The 17,357-nt window shown below is 35.8% G+C and overlaps 1 protein-coding gene across 1 annotated transcript in view; it reads left to right on the top strand.

The window, feature by feature from the left end:
• The window catches only part of LOC129264215 (transforming growth factor beta-2 proprotein-like), a 37,372-nt gene extending 21,414 nt beyond the window's left edge, over window positions 1–15,958 (top strand). Inside the window, exons 2-4 of the mRNA XM_064101509.1 lie at window positions 2,074–2,382; window positions 11,519–11,635; window positions 12,573–15,958. Coding sequence (XP_063957579.1) covers window positions 2,074–2,382; window positions 11,519–11,635; window positions 12,573–13,069 — 923 coding nt within the window. The 3' untranslated portion in view covers window positions 13,070–15,958. The remainder of the gene's footprint in view (window positions 1–2,073; window positions 2,383–11,518; window positions 11,636–12,572) is intronic.
• Window positions 15,959–17,357: the final 1,399 nt, after the last annotated feature.

Here is a 17,357-nt window from a genome sequence, read left to right as displayed (position 1 = left end):
AGTATTCCCAACTTGCACTCGACTGGACAGTAGCTATAGCTGATCGGTTTGCAAGCCTTTGGGAAAACTCCTCATGAAGCGCACAATTAACTATCCAGAGATCGGCTACACAATAATTTACATACATTTTTTTCCGAGAAAAAAACCCGAAGGGTGCAGCCTTTCTTGTGGTAAATTACATTCAGCATTCAATGTTCATTGCTGATTATTTAGCGCGTAAGAAAGGATCACCAGTCGTTCTTAAAGTCGCCCTAAACTTAAGAACAGTTTTATGGAACACCCACCAGATATAATTTATGCCTATACTCCACAGCAAAAGTGATATCATAATTTGCCAACAACATACAGTTTATTATTTTGTTATACAAAGTTTCGTGGACACTGCTTCGCATGAAGCCGGAGTATATATGCAGCGCTCAGACAACATTGTTTCAAGTGCAGTTGCCTAGCATGATGGTACAACACATCCATTGTAAATTGTGGCTCAGGAACTGTGATCATGCATGGATGTAAGAACAATGCCCTGTCTCTAGCTCGCACAGATTCTTTCAATATCTAAAGACAGCATCTCCCCAAGCACAGTGAACTATTCTTTTTCGCATTTTGACGGGTAACTTGGATTTATCATGAACATATTATCCGTAGACCAATTAAAACGGCTCTTAAAACCTATTTATTGTAAAAGGTACCTGACTTAACAAAGGAACTCAGTAATCCATCGTTTTCTTTCCTTTATTTTCTGATGCGCATATATATATATAGAGACATACTGATATGCGCTTTGTAAAAACTAGTAAATCTAAACCAATCAATATAATAGATTTAATAAATTTGAAAGACAAAGTCATGCACACTCTTCGTCAGTGTCACACTATGGGAAATAACGAAAAGCATGCTCCGTTTTGTTTTAAAATCTATGACTTTATTTTGTTTAGATCTATGACAATCATGATTTTCTTTATTCTCTACATGCCAAGCAGACTATTTTAATTATACATAAGTTGGAGGAAGATTTTCAATCTACCGTTTATCACAAAAATTGAGGAATTGACTTCATGGCTGTGTTACATTCCCTAACATGCACAGATGCAGAATGGATTGCTTGCTGGAAGAACGCGACAACATCTTTATTTGAACTTCATAAGATGTTGAATCTATGTGTTTGAGAGACCAGGATTTAGACGATGGTCATTGAACTCTGTTAATGAATTTATTAGCAACTCACATGTGGAATATGCCATTCAATTTAGACCTCTGTCGTAAATCACCAAATGTCGTTTTATAATGATTAATGCGGGGGCATTGAACCCCCTAGATGATCCATAATAATCTTATACCGACCAATATCATTACCGCTCGTTATTATAATCCCTCGGTTGTTTCTTGATGTCTGGCTATCCAGGTCTTTGACTGCCCGCCGTTTATTAATCGAAGGTTACATGGAATGGTTGGAGCAGAGTCGCACCTTGGCATTGTTAGTGCCAAACCACGCAATTTCACATTTCGTTTAGTTTTCTGAAAGGCTGAAAGTCACCATTTTTGTACTGAATGCATTAAAATTGCTTTCGCGCTGGGGATTGCATTCTGCCAGAATAGAAAACACGTTATCAAACTTTCGTCTTGACAGTCGAACCTTTCTCCTTCAGGATCGAGATGAATCGACTCTAGAGCACCGTAACTTATATTAATGGGGTGGGTGGCTTCTAAAGAAGAATAAAGGCACATTCAGGGGTGGCGGAGTGAAGTTGAAAGGGGGTACTGTGCCCCCGGCCCTCAGGATCGCCCCCTGGGCACATTCAGTGGGTTGAAACAAGCAGATGCGATGCTATGTCAGTTGTAAGGTATACTTGAAGCCTCCAAACCAGTTAGAAATTACCAAAGAACAACCATCCAACCCGTATATGCCTTTAGTCATACCATTTATTTTTGAGCTTTGGTATTTTTAAATATGGCAATTCAAAATGCATGATATATTATTGAAAATTATACATGATATAAAAAGAAAGGGTTAACGCATGATTTGATAAGGCTTAATTTAATTTCTATTTTTTTTTATATCGTTTCCTTTCTCTTTATCAATAGATATCGGAAATTATGCAACAGTTAAGAAACTTTCCAAGTTTTTCCGATTCGACCTCACGTCTTTCGAAGATGACAGTCAAGGGGACGAAGTGTCCGAGGCCGAGTTTAGACTTTACCAGGTTCCTAATGAAATGAAGGATACTGAACAGCAAATCGACCTTTTTCAACTCATACCCTCATATAACAGTACAGAAGAACCTACCAGGAGATTTTTGACAAGTTGGACTGTATCAACCACCAGAGAAGGATGGCTCGCTCATGACGTCACTGATGTCGTCAGAGAATGGGTAGCTGACCCAGGTTAGTCCATCTCATTCAATGTTTGATTTCAAAGAAAGTTATTTCGGTTCACCGACTTCGAATATTTTCTTTTATTCAACTTTTCTAAAAATACATAGTTCAGTAAAAAATAAAATACATGAATCAGATTACAACAGCCCATTAATGGAGCACAAAGTCTGAATAAATAAGCCTGGCGAGTATAAATTCCAGGCGTGAGTATACGGTACAAATGTTGCGTTGTATAAAGTGTCGCAAATAGACATTGTTGGTGTAGAAATTGAAAAAGAAATCAACTGACGAGATTTGTCAGATATGTAGTAATCTTATTTTTCAATAATATAATGATGAACAAAATATATGTACATTTTTGTGTGCTGATTTTTTGGACAAAGTCGGTACTCGAATAATTTGTACCGTATTCTCACCACAACCATATACACGTACACTGCAAATTCAGTAATTTATCCCCCCCCCCCAAAAAAAAAAAAAAATCTCTTGACAGTCAGTATATACCAATTTGTTCACGATATACAGTACACGATGAAGGGGAGTAATATAAACATCACAGCAAATGAAGAGAAGTAAAAAACAAAAACAAATAAAAAACACATTCATTTACCAAGTTTATTTAACGAGAGAATGGTCTGTTGGGTTGTGCTTTCAACATGTTCAAAGAAACTTTTGTTACAAGAAATATTACTAGTGACTTACTTTTGTCAATGGGGAAAATTATGAGATTTGGAATTCATAGGTTAGTAGGCTACCCCTACAAACAAACCCGTAAATCTCCATCTTTCTTCGAACAAATAAATCTCCCGTGATTGCATCGGAGAAAATATTTGATAAACATGACTGAAATTTGCCAGGTTGCACACTATACTAGTCAATGTTTTAAAAATTAATATTTGTTCATGAAATAAAGACAAAGGTGCGCGGCCAAAGTTCACCATCTTCCATCCGTCGATAGTTGGTATAAGTAGGCCTATACCTTAATGGTAATCATCGTTTGATATTTTTCTACTTTCCGCTTTCCAATTTTGGTTCCTTTCTTGCCTGATTTCTCGTCTTATGTATATTTGTCAGTTATTCGAGATATTTACTTTGAACCTAATGTGCAATGTCTGAGGGGAAAAAGGTGTGCAGTTGGCGCGAGTCTTCAGATTTACCATCTCGGTGTAGGTCCATGGTATCTCGAATACCTGCATTTTTAACCAAACCATTTGCAACGTCTAACAGAATGCGATTTATTAAAGGTCTATACCGTGGAAGAGAGAAGGAGGGGATAGGGCAGGGTCAATGGTCATAATGTTTGTCTGACGATGGCGCGACGCTGATTGGTGGATGCCCAGGGGACCACGTGGTTTTGGATCATGACCAAGTCACGCCGCGGCTGCTTGAGTAATTGGTCTGTTTATATCAGACTGTGTCACAGACTGGCAGCAATCCGCGTTCATTACTCATCTTTCTATTTGTGACGACACCGATTTCTGATGACAGCTACGTGTCTAGATCGCGATTGGCATACACATGGACTTGGAAGGAAGGCATTGAATGGGGATCGGAGAAGGCATCAATTGAATGAAAAGATGCGGCACATGCAGACTTGGACAAGGATCGCAAGGATCTACCCCCTTCGGGTCATCAGATGGAAGGGGTCATCGGGAAGTCCGCTTTCTCTGTACCAATGTTGTGTTTTGATTATAATGTAGTATGCAATGATAGAAATTCTCCATTAAGTGTCATTATTACTATTTTTACACATGAAAACGATGCAAATAATTCTATATCTTATAATGGTTAAGTGCATGGGTTCAAGCCGACAAATTTCGAGTAAAAAAAAAAGAAACCCAACGAGCATAGTTAATAAAAGGCCGCTATTCTGATGGATAGCCCGACCCCCGTCATGCTCCTTACGGACTCCTTACATCTTCTGTCAGTCTAAAATTGGAAACATTCTTGATTCTTTGGGAGGTCTTTGGTCTGCCACTTCCTTTAGTCTGGTATGTGATGCTGAATCGGTGATAGATGATCAGGGGATAACCCCCCCCCCCCCCATTACCTGAGGCTGATGGTGACATGCGATGGCATGATTATTGAGGTGCTTCCAGGTAGGAGGGAAGGGGGGGGGGTGGGTCTCATCAACATCAAATTGTTCTCCATTATTATCTATCTGTGGTTAAATTAATGGTTGCCTACAGCCACAATGAGATTACGGCAGGTGAATCAGACAGATTAAAAGATGATTTCCCCACCTCTCTCAGTTTCATATCATCATAGGAGGTTGTGAGACCTGTGTCGTATTCATGATTTTAAAGGAATTCGATATTATCAATCTATGATAGAGAGAAAATGTGACAATCATTTTTGATAAAACTCATATCCTAGAGCTCTTTGTTTTAGTCAGTCAACTAATTAACTATGAACGAGAAATGTATTTTTGTTTTCATCCGCATACACAAAACAAATGCAACAACTTCACAACTGAGCCTTCCTCATCATAAATGGCCGTCGACATGTCTCCTCTCACATTGTCTAACTTCAAGAAATCAAGAAATAAAGACAATTGCCCTAGTTATACACCCTGTAGCACCGCTATTCCCGCAAACTCCCCTTGGCCGTGAGAAAATTATTCTGCACTGTAGGGATTCCACAATGCTTCTCTGGATACAGTTATTGAAACACGCGATTCCTTCGCTGCTGTTCCGGGGTGATGCCAGCAGGCTCCGAGTGAATGGATATTATTCATAATAGGCCCGGGGATATTTTTATCAAGTTATGTAAATCAATATTGAAACCATGAGGTAATGATCCTTATACCTTGGTCACATTTGTTCTACGGCGGCCGTACGGCGAGTCGAAAACAGCCGTTTTATTCATTTCTATTTAAAGCACCTATATGTAGCTGGTACAAAAAAATGTTAAAACGGCTGTTTTCGACTCGCCGTACGGCCGCCGTAGAACAAATGTGACCAAGGTATTAAGCAGGTGAGGTGCGCTTGCAGGCTCGCTATAGGTTGATGCTCTAGTTCATAACGCATCCTCATGTCCTTAGCACTGTGTATTATTATTTTTTATCATTTAAAGGGGGAACGAATTGATCAACGCTTTGGGTGATCTCTCATAGACTGTGTGTTATAAATAACTAGTCTCTAGAAAAATATACATATTGATATATTATATAGCCATCAATACTACAGGGAATGAAAATTAGGCTATAATTTTATTCATACAGAGAAAGTAAAATGTTTTTGAGAGGAAAGTATAGTGTTTAGCTACTTGGTAACGATTGGTGTGGTATTAATGTATTGAGTAATTAATTAATTATTGTTATCATTCAAGTGGGCCTTTATTACAAGACTACACAGCTCATAATGTTGCATTATGCTGGCCAGATGAGTAATACATGACTTGAGGTGCTGTTAAGATTGATAGATTGTTTCTACACTGTAAAAACTGTGGTGTTAAAACTGACACCAGTTGGTGTTAATAGAGGACCACACCCTGAGGTGCTAGAATTACACCCTAGAGATTGAACATGACACCAAAGAGTGTAAATGTAACAACCCAAGGTGTTGTAATAACACTTATGGGTGTTAAAATAACACCGTCAATTTAACACCGGTGTGAAATAACTGGTGTGGTCCTCTATGTACACCGGTTAACACCACAGTTTTTGCTGTGTAGGACTGAAATATTAACTCAACATTGAAGAAAGAAATAACAAAATGTACAATGTGAATTAGGAGTTTATGGCAATACGGCCACCCTAAATTTATACATCAGACATTTTCTGAAAGAAACGAGAAAATAAATGACGAAAAATAAAGTAAAGTAAAAAGAATGATGCTACGTTCTATGATGATTGAACGTTGAATCTTGACTTATGCAGTCAGACCGCAAGTCCCTATGCTAATGAGCAAAAAGGCCAGATTCATCCAAATCATCTCGTGGCTGAATCCTCCTCCTTGCAAAATCTCGTGATTCGTGAGATTTTCTTTCTCTAAGAATTTACCTGTTTTAACCTCAAGTTAAATGAAATATTATTGCACCATCAGATAGAGTAAAAGTTACTCTTTCATATTGGTCATTTATTTTGTATACAATATTTTGTTAAATAAGTAAATTTCTGGCCTGAAATTGTGCCTCAAAACTGAATTTTCTTCCTCTGTTTTCTTTTGCAAATTGTGCAAAACTTTTTATTTTGAGCCTCAATGATATCTATATCACCATAAAGCTGAACTTCTGTACTTTCTCACAATGCCACTCTTGATATGCGGCACCTTTTAATCGGGTCAAGATCACACTTTTCCCACCAAGGTACAAGACGAGATTTCTGAAATTTTGTACTTGCATGAAATCCAGAGTTCTGATTGGCTGGATAAGGTTCACAGAACAACAGGCGCGGGGTATTTGAGGAGATTACCACATGGGAAGTGTGACCTTCCCACGAACCCAAGCACTGGAACCGTTGGAATTTGCCATTGTGTGGTCTTTTTGACCAATCAGAGTGCAGTATACTTGTTTTCAATCTGCTTTATGTACTTGGCAAATGAAAAGTGTGATCTTGACCCGATTAAACCAATTCTTATTTTGAAACCTATATCATTTCAAAGCATACATATTCAGCTTTATCATGATATAAAAATCATTTGGGCTCAAACAAAAATAAAGTGTGAAAATAGCAGCTTTTGTCAGGTGAAAATATTTATTTTGTAGCATATTTTAGATCAAAATTTTAACCTATATTACAAAATCTTTGAATAAATCCAAACACATGACCTGAAAGAATGATTCTTCTTCTTTACAATGGTACCAAATTCATGAAATTCGATGCATAATTAGAGCAGCAATGACCGAATGAAAAGAGGTGTTTTGGTCCGCATCAAGCTTATTAAATATGCAAAACATCTCAAGTCATGAATATCACTTGGATGAAAGAAGCCACTTTCTTGGGACCTGCAGTCTGACTGTATGACCTTTGAACTCGGGGGTCAAGAGTGTGGTCGGTGCGTGCATGGATACCGGGAAATCCCCAAATTTCTTTGGAAAAAAAGGCTGTCGTCTGTTGATAGTCACTAGCAAATTATCAAATTTGACAGATTCATCATGACATATGATATGAAAGTAATAATATTCCAAGCAGCATATCGCGAAATACAATATACAAAGAAAAAGTACACATCTATATTATACATCTCTTAGTTAGCTTGGTGGCCAAGTTTAATGTCGAGGAATAAAAATAGACAAAAGGAACAGGGCAAAGAGACGAGGTGTATATAAACTAAAATGCATGTTTATATAAAAAAAAAATAGAAATTATCTGGTCATATCAAATATGCGAGACCGGTTAAATACAAATTTGTCAAGTGTCTGCAAATTGTGATACAAAAATATTTGAACACCGATTTTGAAAAGACCCAATTGACACGTTTTCATACATACAAGACGAGGACGGACGGAACTCTTTGTAAAGCAATGGAATGGAAAATCGCTCCCAAATCGTTCTATAATATTCTCTCTTTATTGAAGTCTACCGCATCCTGATAGGCGTGACACTAAATTTCTATTCAATGAACACTATATATCTCACCGAAGCCAACATATGTATTTATGGTCCATCATATATTTTTTTTGCAAATTTATTTGAAAAATGTTGAAGGTCGTGAATGAACGTTTTCAACTCTACATTAAAGATCATGAAAGCACCACTTGTCTCCGACACCTCAGAACACGCTATTGATAAGTGCAAGCGCACTGATTTTGCAGTAGGCCTAACTTTCAATCCGAGGTTTGCTGTGGGGATCACATTCAGTTTCCCGCCAGAGGTTTTGACGTCTGAAGCCAGTGGAGTGCATATTTGATCTTCTCGGTATCTATAATTATGAATGTGGATATATTTTCCGTCCGAGGTTGGGACATCTTGTGTAGAATTATTTCAGATTCTGACGCTTTTATTTTTCATAACAATATTTACAAAATCATACAAATACAAATAATATAACTTCATCGAAATAATGACATAATCATAAAGATTTATGTATATATAATTTGTATACAAATATGAACAAAGCAAGATTTAGGAAGAACATGAAAAAAAAGGAACTAATAAGAAGCTAGGCTTGTATAACATCAATCCCTCGTCGGGTTAGATACATATTGCAAATCTAAAAAGTAATATGAACTATGTAACAGTTACATACATTAAATTGAAATTATATGAAGGCAAACTGAATAGAACACACATAATATTAAAAATATAACATCCCAAATAATCAGTGGACAATAATAAATCACGTTAGGAAAAAGGAATGAACGTAAGTAGGACGGATTGGGAGAATATATACAGAAGAGGAGGCGGTGGAATAGGGTATAAAGTTGCGTATCACAGTCACATAGAAATGAAGAGAGAAGGAGAAAGACAGAGGAGGAAGAAACATTTCATTATGACATTTAGATTGAGAATTTTATTGATTGGAATGTTGTACAAATAACTGAAAAGAACATGCACGCCAAATACATTAATCTCACAACTCTCAGACATACCAAAACAGTTGTACATTCAAGCGTAGACCTAAATACGGTATGCAACAATACAATTATTGATGGCAAAGTGTACACTTTAAACATATTTCATGATGTTGCCCAATATTAATTTGAAGCTGTTATAAGATACATATACATATCTTATAAAGAAGAATAATACGATGCAGGCTCAAGTTTTCTCAAACATCCAAATCGGACAAGATATGCGTGTGTTTTTTCTGCCAAATCACTGTTATTTTTGGAAAATTGATTTAATCGACTTTTTCCCTGAGTATGACTTGGCTAAAAAATAAACATCATGAAATTGGTCACAAAACAAGGTGCTCATTGCTGCATCTGCTTCCGTCTTTTTAGAGATATAGTGTCAATGTCAATGCGACATCAAGGTCTCATGGCCTAATTATCGTCTTATTTTGTGCTTCTTGAAAAAGAACTTCCTTGAACGAGGTTATCAATGAACAGGGAGGGTAAACCTACATGTATATGGATTTTTGAGTATTTTTAACACGTAAAATAACATATTCGGATTTTGTAAGCATATATATTTTTTCAAAGAGATGCTGAGGGTAGGGGAGGAGGATTATAAGATATACAGAAAAGAGAGAGAAGGGGGGGGGGTACCGAAATGACTGACATACATTAACATAGTGGCGTAATGAGCCAAAATAATTTAGGGAGCGCAACGTGCACAGTAAAAAAAAATAGCACGATGTTAAAGCCTGTCACTCTAACACAAGTTGTTTACATTTTTTGTAATTGTTTAAACTTTTTAAAGAACTTGTTTAAAAAGTTGAAACAGTTGTTGTGCGAGTGACGGGTTTAAACATCGTAAGTGTTTAACATTTTAAACAGCGTTTTTACAGTGTGGTATTTGGGATATTAAAAAAAATGTTGCGAAATTTTTACCTTTGAAATGTAATGTGATCGATTTCGACGTAATATTCAAGAAAATTATATCACATTTCACCCTTTCTTTTCTTTACTTCTCTTCCTTTTTTTTTCTTTAGTGGAACTATTGGCATCCGGTGCCCATAAATCCCCCATCTGTACGCTCGTGTGTATAAAAGCAGTATAGTAGTATTTCAATGTATTTGCTGTATTCTGTCAGCATTATCATACACATTTACAGGTTACAGCTGTAATGACCTGTCGGTATAGACTATTGACATTTTGGTGGTTGTAATTTGTTTTTCTAGATTTTATACAGTCATCAAAATTTATGAAAACACATATGTTAATGAAGTTCAAGAAACAAAGTCTACCCAAACTGCCCCATCTGCTATAAAATTTATTCATGTCTCCAGATTTATTTAATCAGTATTTTTTTTATTATTTATTTTGTCTGCGGAAGCCATTGTTACCATGTATCCCTACGAATGAAGATTATATTGATATTTTCATTATTTTTTACGATAAGAAAGAAAGTCGAGACAGAGTACAAACTATCATATATCAGAGTCCACCTTCTCAACAATCATTATATCTGTTTCAATTAGGATTAAAAAAAAACGGTATTGGAGATATAAATAATATTTATCCATAGATTTACGACAAAAAATATGTAGGACACATGAAATAAAACATAGTTTGAAACTACAAGATCACTATCAAATTCATAAAAAAACCTGATTTGTATTAAACAACACTTCAAGGAACTCTTGTTTAAATAATGATTTTAAAAATGTTACGATTTCCGTTAGTCCTGTCCTCTTCTTTTAAAAAATAATGGCATTGACCCATGAACTCTATCCTTATTTTGGGTCAAAATCTCGCAAACATGGGAATTCATATGTACTTTTTGATGCGCAAAGTACATATTTCAGCAGCTATTTAATGTGTGTTTTGGGAATAAACAAATCTGATTCGTTGACTGAAAGAATGGCACAGGTGCAATGCCGTGTCATTATAAATGGCAGGCACGAAGATGGAGAGATTTTGAAAAAGATTTTGAAAACTAGTTGAAAGAAGGCAATCCATGCATTTTAACTATTTCTAAAATACGAATATAATGTATTTTAGCAATGGTTATTCTCAATCCCATGGTTTGTATAGCGGCTTCCTGTGATAAAACAATACAATCCCAAAACGATAATCAATTAATGAAACACACACGTCATAAACAACATGAAAAAAAAAGCATTTTAGATTATGTGAGGACAGTGTCTGATAAGAAATTCACCTCGTAAAATCATGTCAACTTAAGAAAAAACTATCGAGACAATTCAATCAGAGATATTGAAAAATAACAATAAACCGAATAAAGATTGCTTGTCCTAGAGGTAGCCATGTGGAACTGCATAAACAATATTTAAAGTAATGAATTGTTACTGTTGCGTGCTACTCAGATAAGCAACCCCTTAACAACAATGGAGCAAAAATATAAAAGAAATGATGCATTGACGACTTGTTCATATAACATAATATTCACTTTAAATAGAAAGAAAGAAAGATTAGGAAAATAAATCAATATTGCTTTTTGGTAATCTTGCTTTCCCCCAATCAAAAACGCTGGCGCCACTCTTGTGTGTTTATAAGGTTATGAACCAATAGTTTGCATCAGGCTGTATGCTATTAACCAATTCTTTTGATGTTTTTTTTTTTTATTTCTCAGAATCAAACCTTGGATTCGAAGTGAATCTAAACTGTGGAGACTATCTACTGGGACCCGTTACTACAACGCCTGCTGCTATTACGAAAGATCAACATAAACTGCACGTCTTGTTCGCAGGTGAAATCAAATGCCTTCTAATTTTTTGATAATTTTGAGATATAAAGAATATAATTTCGAAACAATCATCTTTTCTGGTGTAATCCCTTCATTTGTTATATTTTCCTTTGTGGATTCAAAATAATAAAACATATTTCATATCAGAAAATCACAAACAGGACATTATCTCAAATTAAAGTACATGTATAAGCAAATATAATTGTTTGAAATGAAAAAAAAAAAGAAAATTAGTGCTGTAAGCCCATGCATAAACACTCTTAAAACAAATCAGTCAAATTGACTAGACCAGTAGTCAGCTGGGTGCAACTGATAGTCTAGTCACATTTCTGACATATATTCTAGTCAGAAATAACTCTGTTCTAGTAAAATACGACTAGAAAATAGATACGACCAGAATAACAGTTGCACCCATCAGCTGACCCTATTAACTAGTCATTTTTGACTGATTTGTTTTTAGAGTGTATAGTCATGATACTGGTAGTTTATCAATAACTGTGAATAAACCGTGATTCAAATCTCTGGCTAGAATATTTATTGGAATCAAAACAATAAATGGGTAATTCTGTAAGTAGGATGCCAAGTTGTGGCATTTTTTTAGTGTTCCCTTTACATAAAGAACTTTGAACTACATGCCATCCAAATCAGCTAAGATACATGTGATAAGATGTGAAACTTTTTTTTGTGGGGGGGGGGGGGGCATGGCCCCCTATCTATACGCTAGAGATTAAATGAACACGGACCGACTGATCACAATTTGGTAGCCAACGGAGAGACAATTTGTTTAACTAAATTTTAATGGCCTCTAATATAGCAGAATATTCCTTCAGCAAAGGGGACATCAACATCATATTTTACGGAATCACCAAAAAAAAAAAACAATTGCTGAAGGTGCAGTATCATAAAATCTTATTAAAGTGAGCTTTGATTCATGTTTCAGATCCAAGAGGAACCTTTCCAAGTATGGACAATGGACGTGGTGATGGTAACCCCAGAGGAGAAGGATTCCCCAGTATTAATCATCCTAGGTTAGTTGTCATGGCACCAGCTAACCACTCAAAGGGAGGCGAAAGCAACAGCGTCAGACGGCGTCGAAGCGCTTCATACAGCAGTTCTCAGTGCGACCAGAACTCGCCCAACTGCTGTCTTCGCCCGCTCCTTATCAACTTCCGGCGTGACCTGAAGTGGAACTGGATCCGTCAGCCTCGCGTCTATTCACCGAACTTCTGCGCAGGGTCTTGTCCGTACATCCTGAGCGCAGACACATCCCATGCGTCTGTCCTGTCGCTTTACAAACATCTTAATCCAGATGCTAGTCCCTCGCCATGCTGTTCCCCTCACTCCTTCAGACCTTTGACCATCCTATTCTACAACAGAGGAAGACCAGAGATCAGGCAACTCAATAACATGATTATAGAATCTTGTAGATGTAGCTAGTCCCCCCCCCCACGCACACCTAGATGGACATGACGGACCATTGAAAGATGGTGCCATGTAAATTCAAACTCTATTTAAAACAAAAACAACTTTTTGGAGGTACTACTTTGGCCTGACTGTGATGTTGTGCTTTCTACAGGCTTAAACTGTGCATCATATTGGACACTAACCCGGATGTGCTGAATGTGACGTCATATGCAAATGACGACATCGTTATCATTTCTTTCTTTTCTATATTGAAAATTGTACTATTTATCTTATTCTATTTGCCAAATCGTATGGAAGGAATGTTTTGTGGCACTTCATAAACTGGTGAATATGTTATGACAAGTTGAGTTAATGTTTAAATGCATTCAAAGTTTTGTATATTTTATTGGCCTTTTTGATAGTTTGGTGAAAATTGAACGCTTTACGGTGGAATTCCTTTGCATTAAAACTTTTCAGATGCCGACCTTCTCAATATGATCATGGTCAATTGTTTCAAAGGCCTTAATATTCTCTTTAAAAAAACTGTATGCTGTCTATTTAGTGATATAAATCAATTATGGGGTAAAGATTATTATTCAGTGTTATTAAATTAATTATGGGGTAAAGATTATTCATCTATATTGTTTTTATTTTTATTTTTTTAAATGTAAAATGTCTTTTTTTTTCAATTTGAAGGAAGATCAGAATTAGTGATAAAAATTCAGAGATTTAAAATGAACATTTCAGAGGGAATTAATGGGATGAGGAATGCTGTACTACACTGGCAACGAGTTCTGCATTTTTCAAAAAGTGTATTTCTGTTAGCTCATCGACGTTTTCGCAAAAGCGATGCGCTAAATTATTATATGCTACCAGACGCGACACAGTTTGTGTTTTGAATCTTATGAAAAAAAAATCATATATATATTTCGCATGACTTTACATAGAGGTTGAATATAGTTGTCTTTCACTGGCACACATGGCCACTGAAAATCTCAAAGGAATGCGTTGGTTTGGGGTTACTTTAAAAATTGAGTTTAACAATAAACAAAGGAATGATAATTAGGCCTATGATGTGAATAGAAGTAAAAAGAAAATAATCACATATTCCTCTACACAATATCAAATATTTCTGGTTTATTTTGTCCTTTCTTCAAATCAACAACATCTTATCTGATTTACAATACTGATAATTTAATGAAAATAGTGAAAATGATGACTATCATTATAGTTAAAACTGTCAGAGTGTCTATTCAACCTATTTTGTGATAAAATCCATATAGGTGTATGGACTAGAGTCATCTCTCCTATTGATAAATGCACGCAAAATGAAATGACGGTGAATTTCTTTGAAATATTTAGGAAAAGGTGATGCCATCACTTTACCTCTTTTAAAATGTATTCTTTATCTACTAAGTCCTATTTAAAGAAAATCTTGAAGTCATTCCATACAAAAATTGATATAGTTTTTTAACGTTTGATAGCGCATGCTTAGTAAGTTGATAATATGTCATCTTTATATAAAATATAGGTTTGTTTGTATTGATTTTACATTAGACTAAGTTTTTTCCTCCCTAATATGGATAGGTGACATTCTCTTCTTGGTACTCATAAAATTATCCTATCAATCTTTTTTTCACAATTGATGTTTGTGAATGTGTTTAATTATTGTATGAGAGATATATTGATATATAAGGCATCTGATCATTGGCAAATATGGAGAGGCCATTTTGATAAATGCACTTCACATTTCTTATGTGGTTCCTGTCTAGTTAACTTTCAAAAGGTACTATTAAATCATATGTGGAGCGTCGTGGCCTGGTGGATTAGTCTCCAAACTTGGAAACAGAGAGTGGGTTCAAATACCAGCCATGGCGTAATTTCCTTCAGCAAGAAATTCATCCAGTGTGCTGCACTCGACCCAGGTGAGGTGAATGGGTACCGGCAGGAAGTAATTCCTCAAAAAGCTGTGTGCACCTGCATAGGTAGCCTAGCTTAGCCGGGTAATCATAATAGCAGGGCCCGCTGGGAGAACAGTTTTTGGAACTGAAGTGGCTACCCTTGGTAAATATACCGTTATTATTATTAGGCTAATATGTGATTGGGTGTGCACAAATCTGTCTTAAAATGCTAATTGGAATTTGGGGGTTAATAATTCTCTTGCTGAAATTGGTGAATGTTTAGAGAAAGCACTTAAACACAAACAATTGTTCAGATGTATTCGCTATATAAAAGTGGATTTTTATTATAGCGCAAACTCAGTGTGTAGTCTCTTGATTGAGTTTTGAGAAGCCGTCTTACCCTATACATTATTTATCAAAAAAGCAAATAAAATGGCATATATTTTGTTCTGACCAAAAAGTATTTCTGTATTCAACTACTGATCTTGGTAAAAATTCAGATTTTTAAAATCATTTTTAGAATACACCCCAGGGAGTGTTTCATCAACATTTTTGTCCAAGTTGTCCGATCTGACAACTTTCCTTGATGTTGATTGGCTAAGAAGCAGCGTTACTGTGGTAACTGTCGGATAAAACATCCAACAATTCTTTTCACGATACTCTCCCTTGATTTTAATAAAAGCATATCTGTAGAAAGGAAAGCCTTCCACTGCTCATTTTATACGGTGCTCAAAATTTACTTTTTTCCCCTATAAAGTTATGTACCATAAAATTGAACACATCTTAAATTTCATACTTTCTGCTATGATATTGTTACTTCTATCTTGTGTGTCATTTTACCCTCAAATTGTTATATTTTCTCAATGAATTCAATTTTAATACAAAGAACGAATGTTGTTGTGTGATTCCTGCTTGTGATAATGGTCCCATAGGGATATAGATATTGATATGTAATATTTCTTATTATTAATGTACATCTTGAAATTGTTATTAAAATTAACGTGTCGGTCAATGTACTATGAAAATTAAAAATTTCCAGACCTTTCTTTTTTCATAAATGTTTTATGAGAATATGGAAGAGAGAGAGAGAGAAGGGGGGGGGAAGAAAAAAACAAAGGGGGTGGGGACAACATGCACAGTACACATCTATAATAGAATATGCTAGTTAATCAAAGAAGTGGCTTGTAGATTTTCCTACTTCTTAACAAAACAGTTGGTGTAATAAGGAATCTGGATTATATCTACTCTGGAAGTAATTTCTAAGCAAGCGATATCTTTAACAAGAAATTTAGAAAAGAAATGTTTACAGATTATTACATGATTTTATTGAACCACGTACAAAATGATATTCTCTGGATAACCACCTAGTTAAGATCTCACATTGCTGATTTAGATAAACCAATAGAACAACCAACAAGACTCCATAATACACAAATGTTTGTAATCAATCGCTTAATGGCAATGACCATTCAACATCACTATTATCTTATACATATTTTTTTGTTCAAAACACTGACTAGGAACCAATTAGAATGAAATTTGTATATTTGCAATCAACTGCTAACATCTGTGTTATGGAACCCTGGGGGGGGGGGGGGTTTATCTGAACATTTGTCTTTTCTCCATATTTCGTCTTTTCTCAGAGACATGACAGGATCGGTATTCTGGTGGATGTAAAAAAAAAATGGTCGTAAATCTTGTCTCTTCTCTTTAGCACGCACCAAAAATATGTGGTTCTTAAATGCACATAATCCCAATAACAAGCAAAAAATATGACAAAACTTATGACAGGGTCTAGCAGTCATAAATTTTGTCATATCTTTTAGTACCAAATATCTGGAAATCCTGCTGACTAAATGTCAAGCATACAATGATATTATTTAGATCCATGACTATTTTCACAAATATTTTTTTCATTTAACAATTAGTTAGGCCCTACAAATTAATTCCTTATTTTTTCTGTTTTCCCTTTTTCTATCTCTCTTCTATAAATCCTTCACAGCTCCCTAGCTCTTTTTGTAATTAAGCGCATAAAATATATGCGCAATTGCGCGATGTCAGCTAGTGTACTGACGATACGCCCCACATGATTGGTTAGAAGGGCTCCCACTGGGAACTAAAGGTGATTTTGTTTGGTTTGCCTCTGAAAAGATGGGCGGGAACTTAGAGAGATATGACAGGGAAAAGACAATGTTCAGAAAACCGATTTGTGACGATCATAGCGGTGTCACATCTCGGAGAGAAATGACAAAATTTACGATCAAAGCGTTGTCACATCTCGGAGAGAAATGACAAAAAATTTATGACAAAAGTTATGACACTGTTCCAGAATACCACCCCTGGGTCCCGTAACACAAAGGTTAGCGATTGATCGCTAATTTCAAAGAACAATTCTGATTGGTTCATAGTCAGTCTGCTTA

Source organism: Lytechinus pictus, chromosome 7, assembly GCF_037042905.1.
Source record: "Lytechinus pictus isolate F3 Inbred chromosome 7, Lp3.0, whole genome shotgun sequence".
Taxonomy (NCBI): domain Eukaryota; kingdom Metazoa; phylum Echinodermata; class Echinoidea; order Temnopleuroida; family Toxopneustidae; genus Lytechinus; species Lytechinus pictus.
The sequence above is the reverse complement of the archived record's forward strand: the minus strand, read 5'-3'. Positions and strand labels throughout refer to the sequence as shown.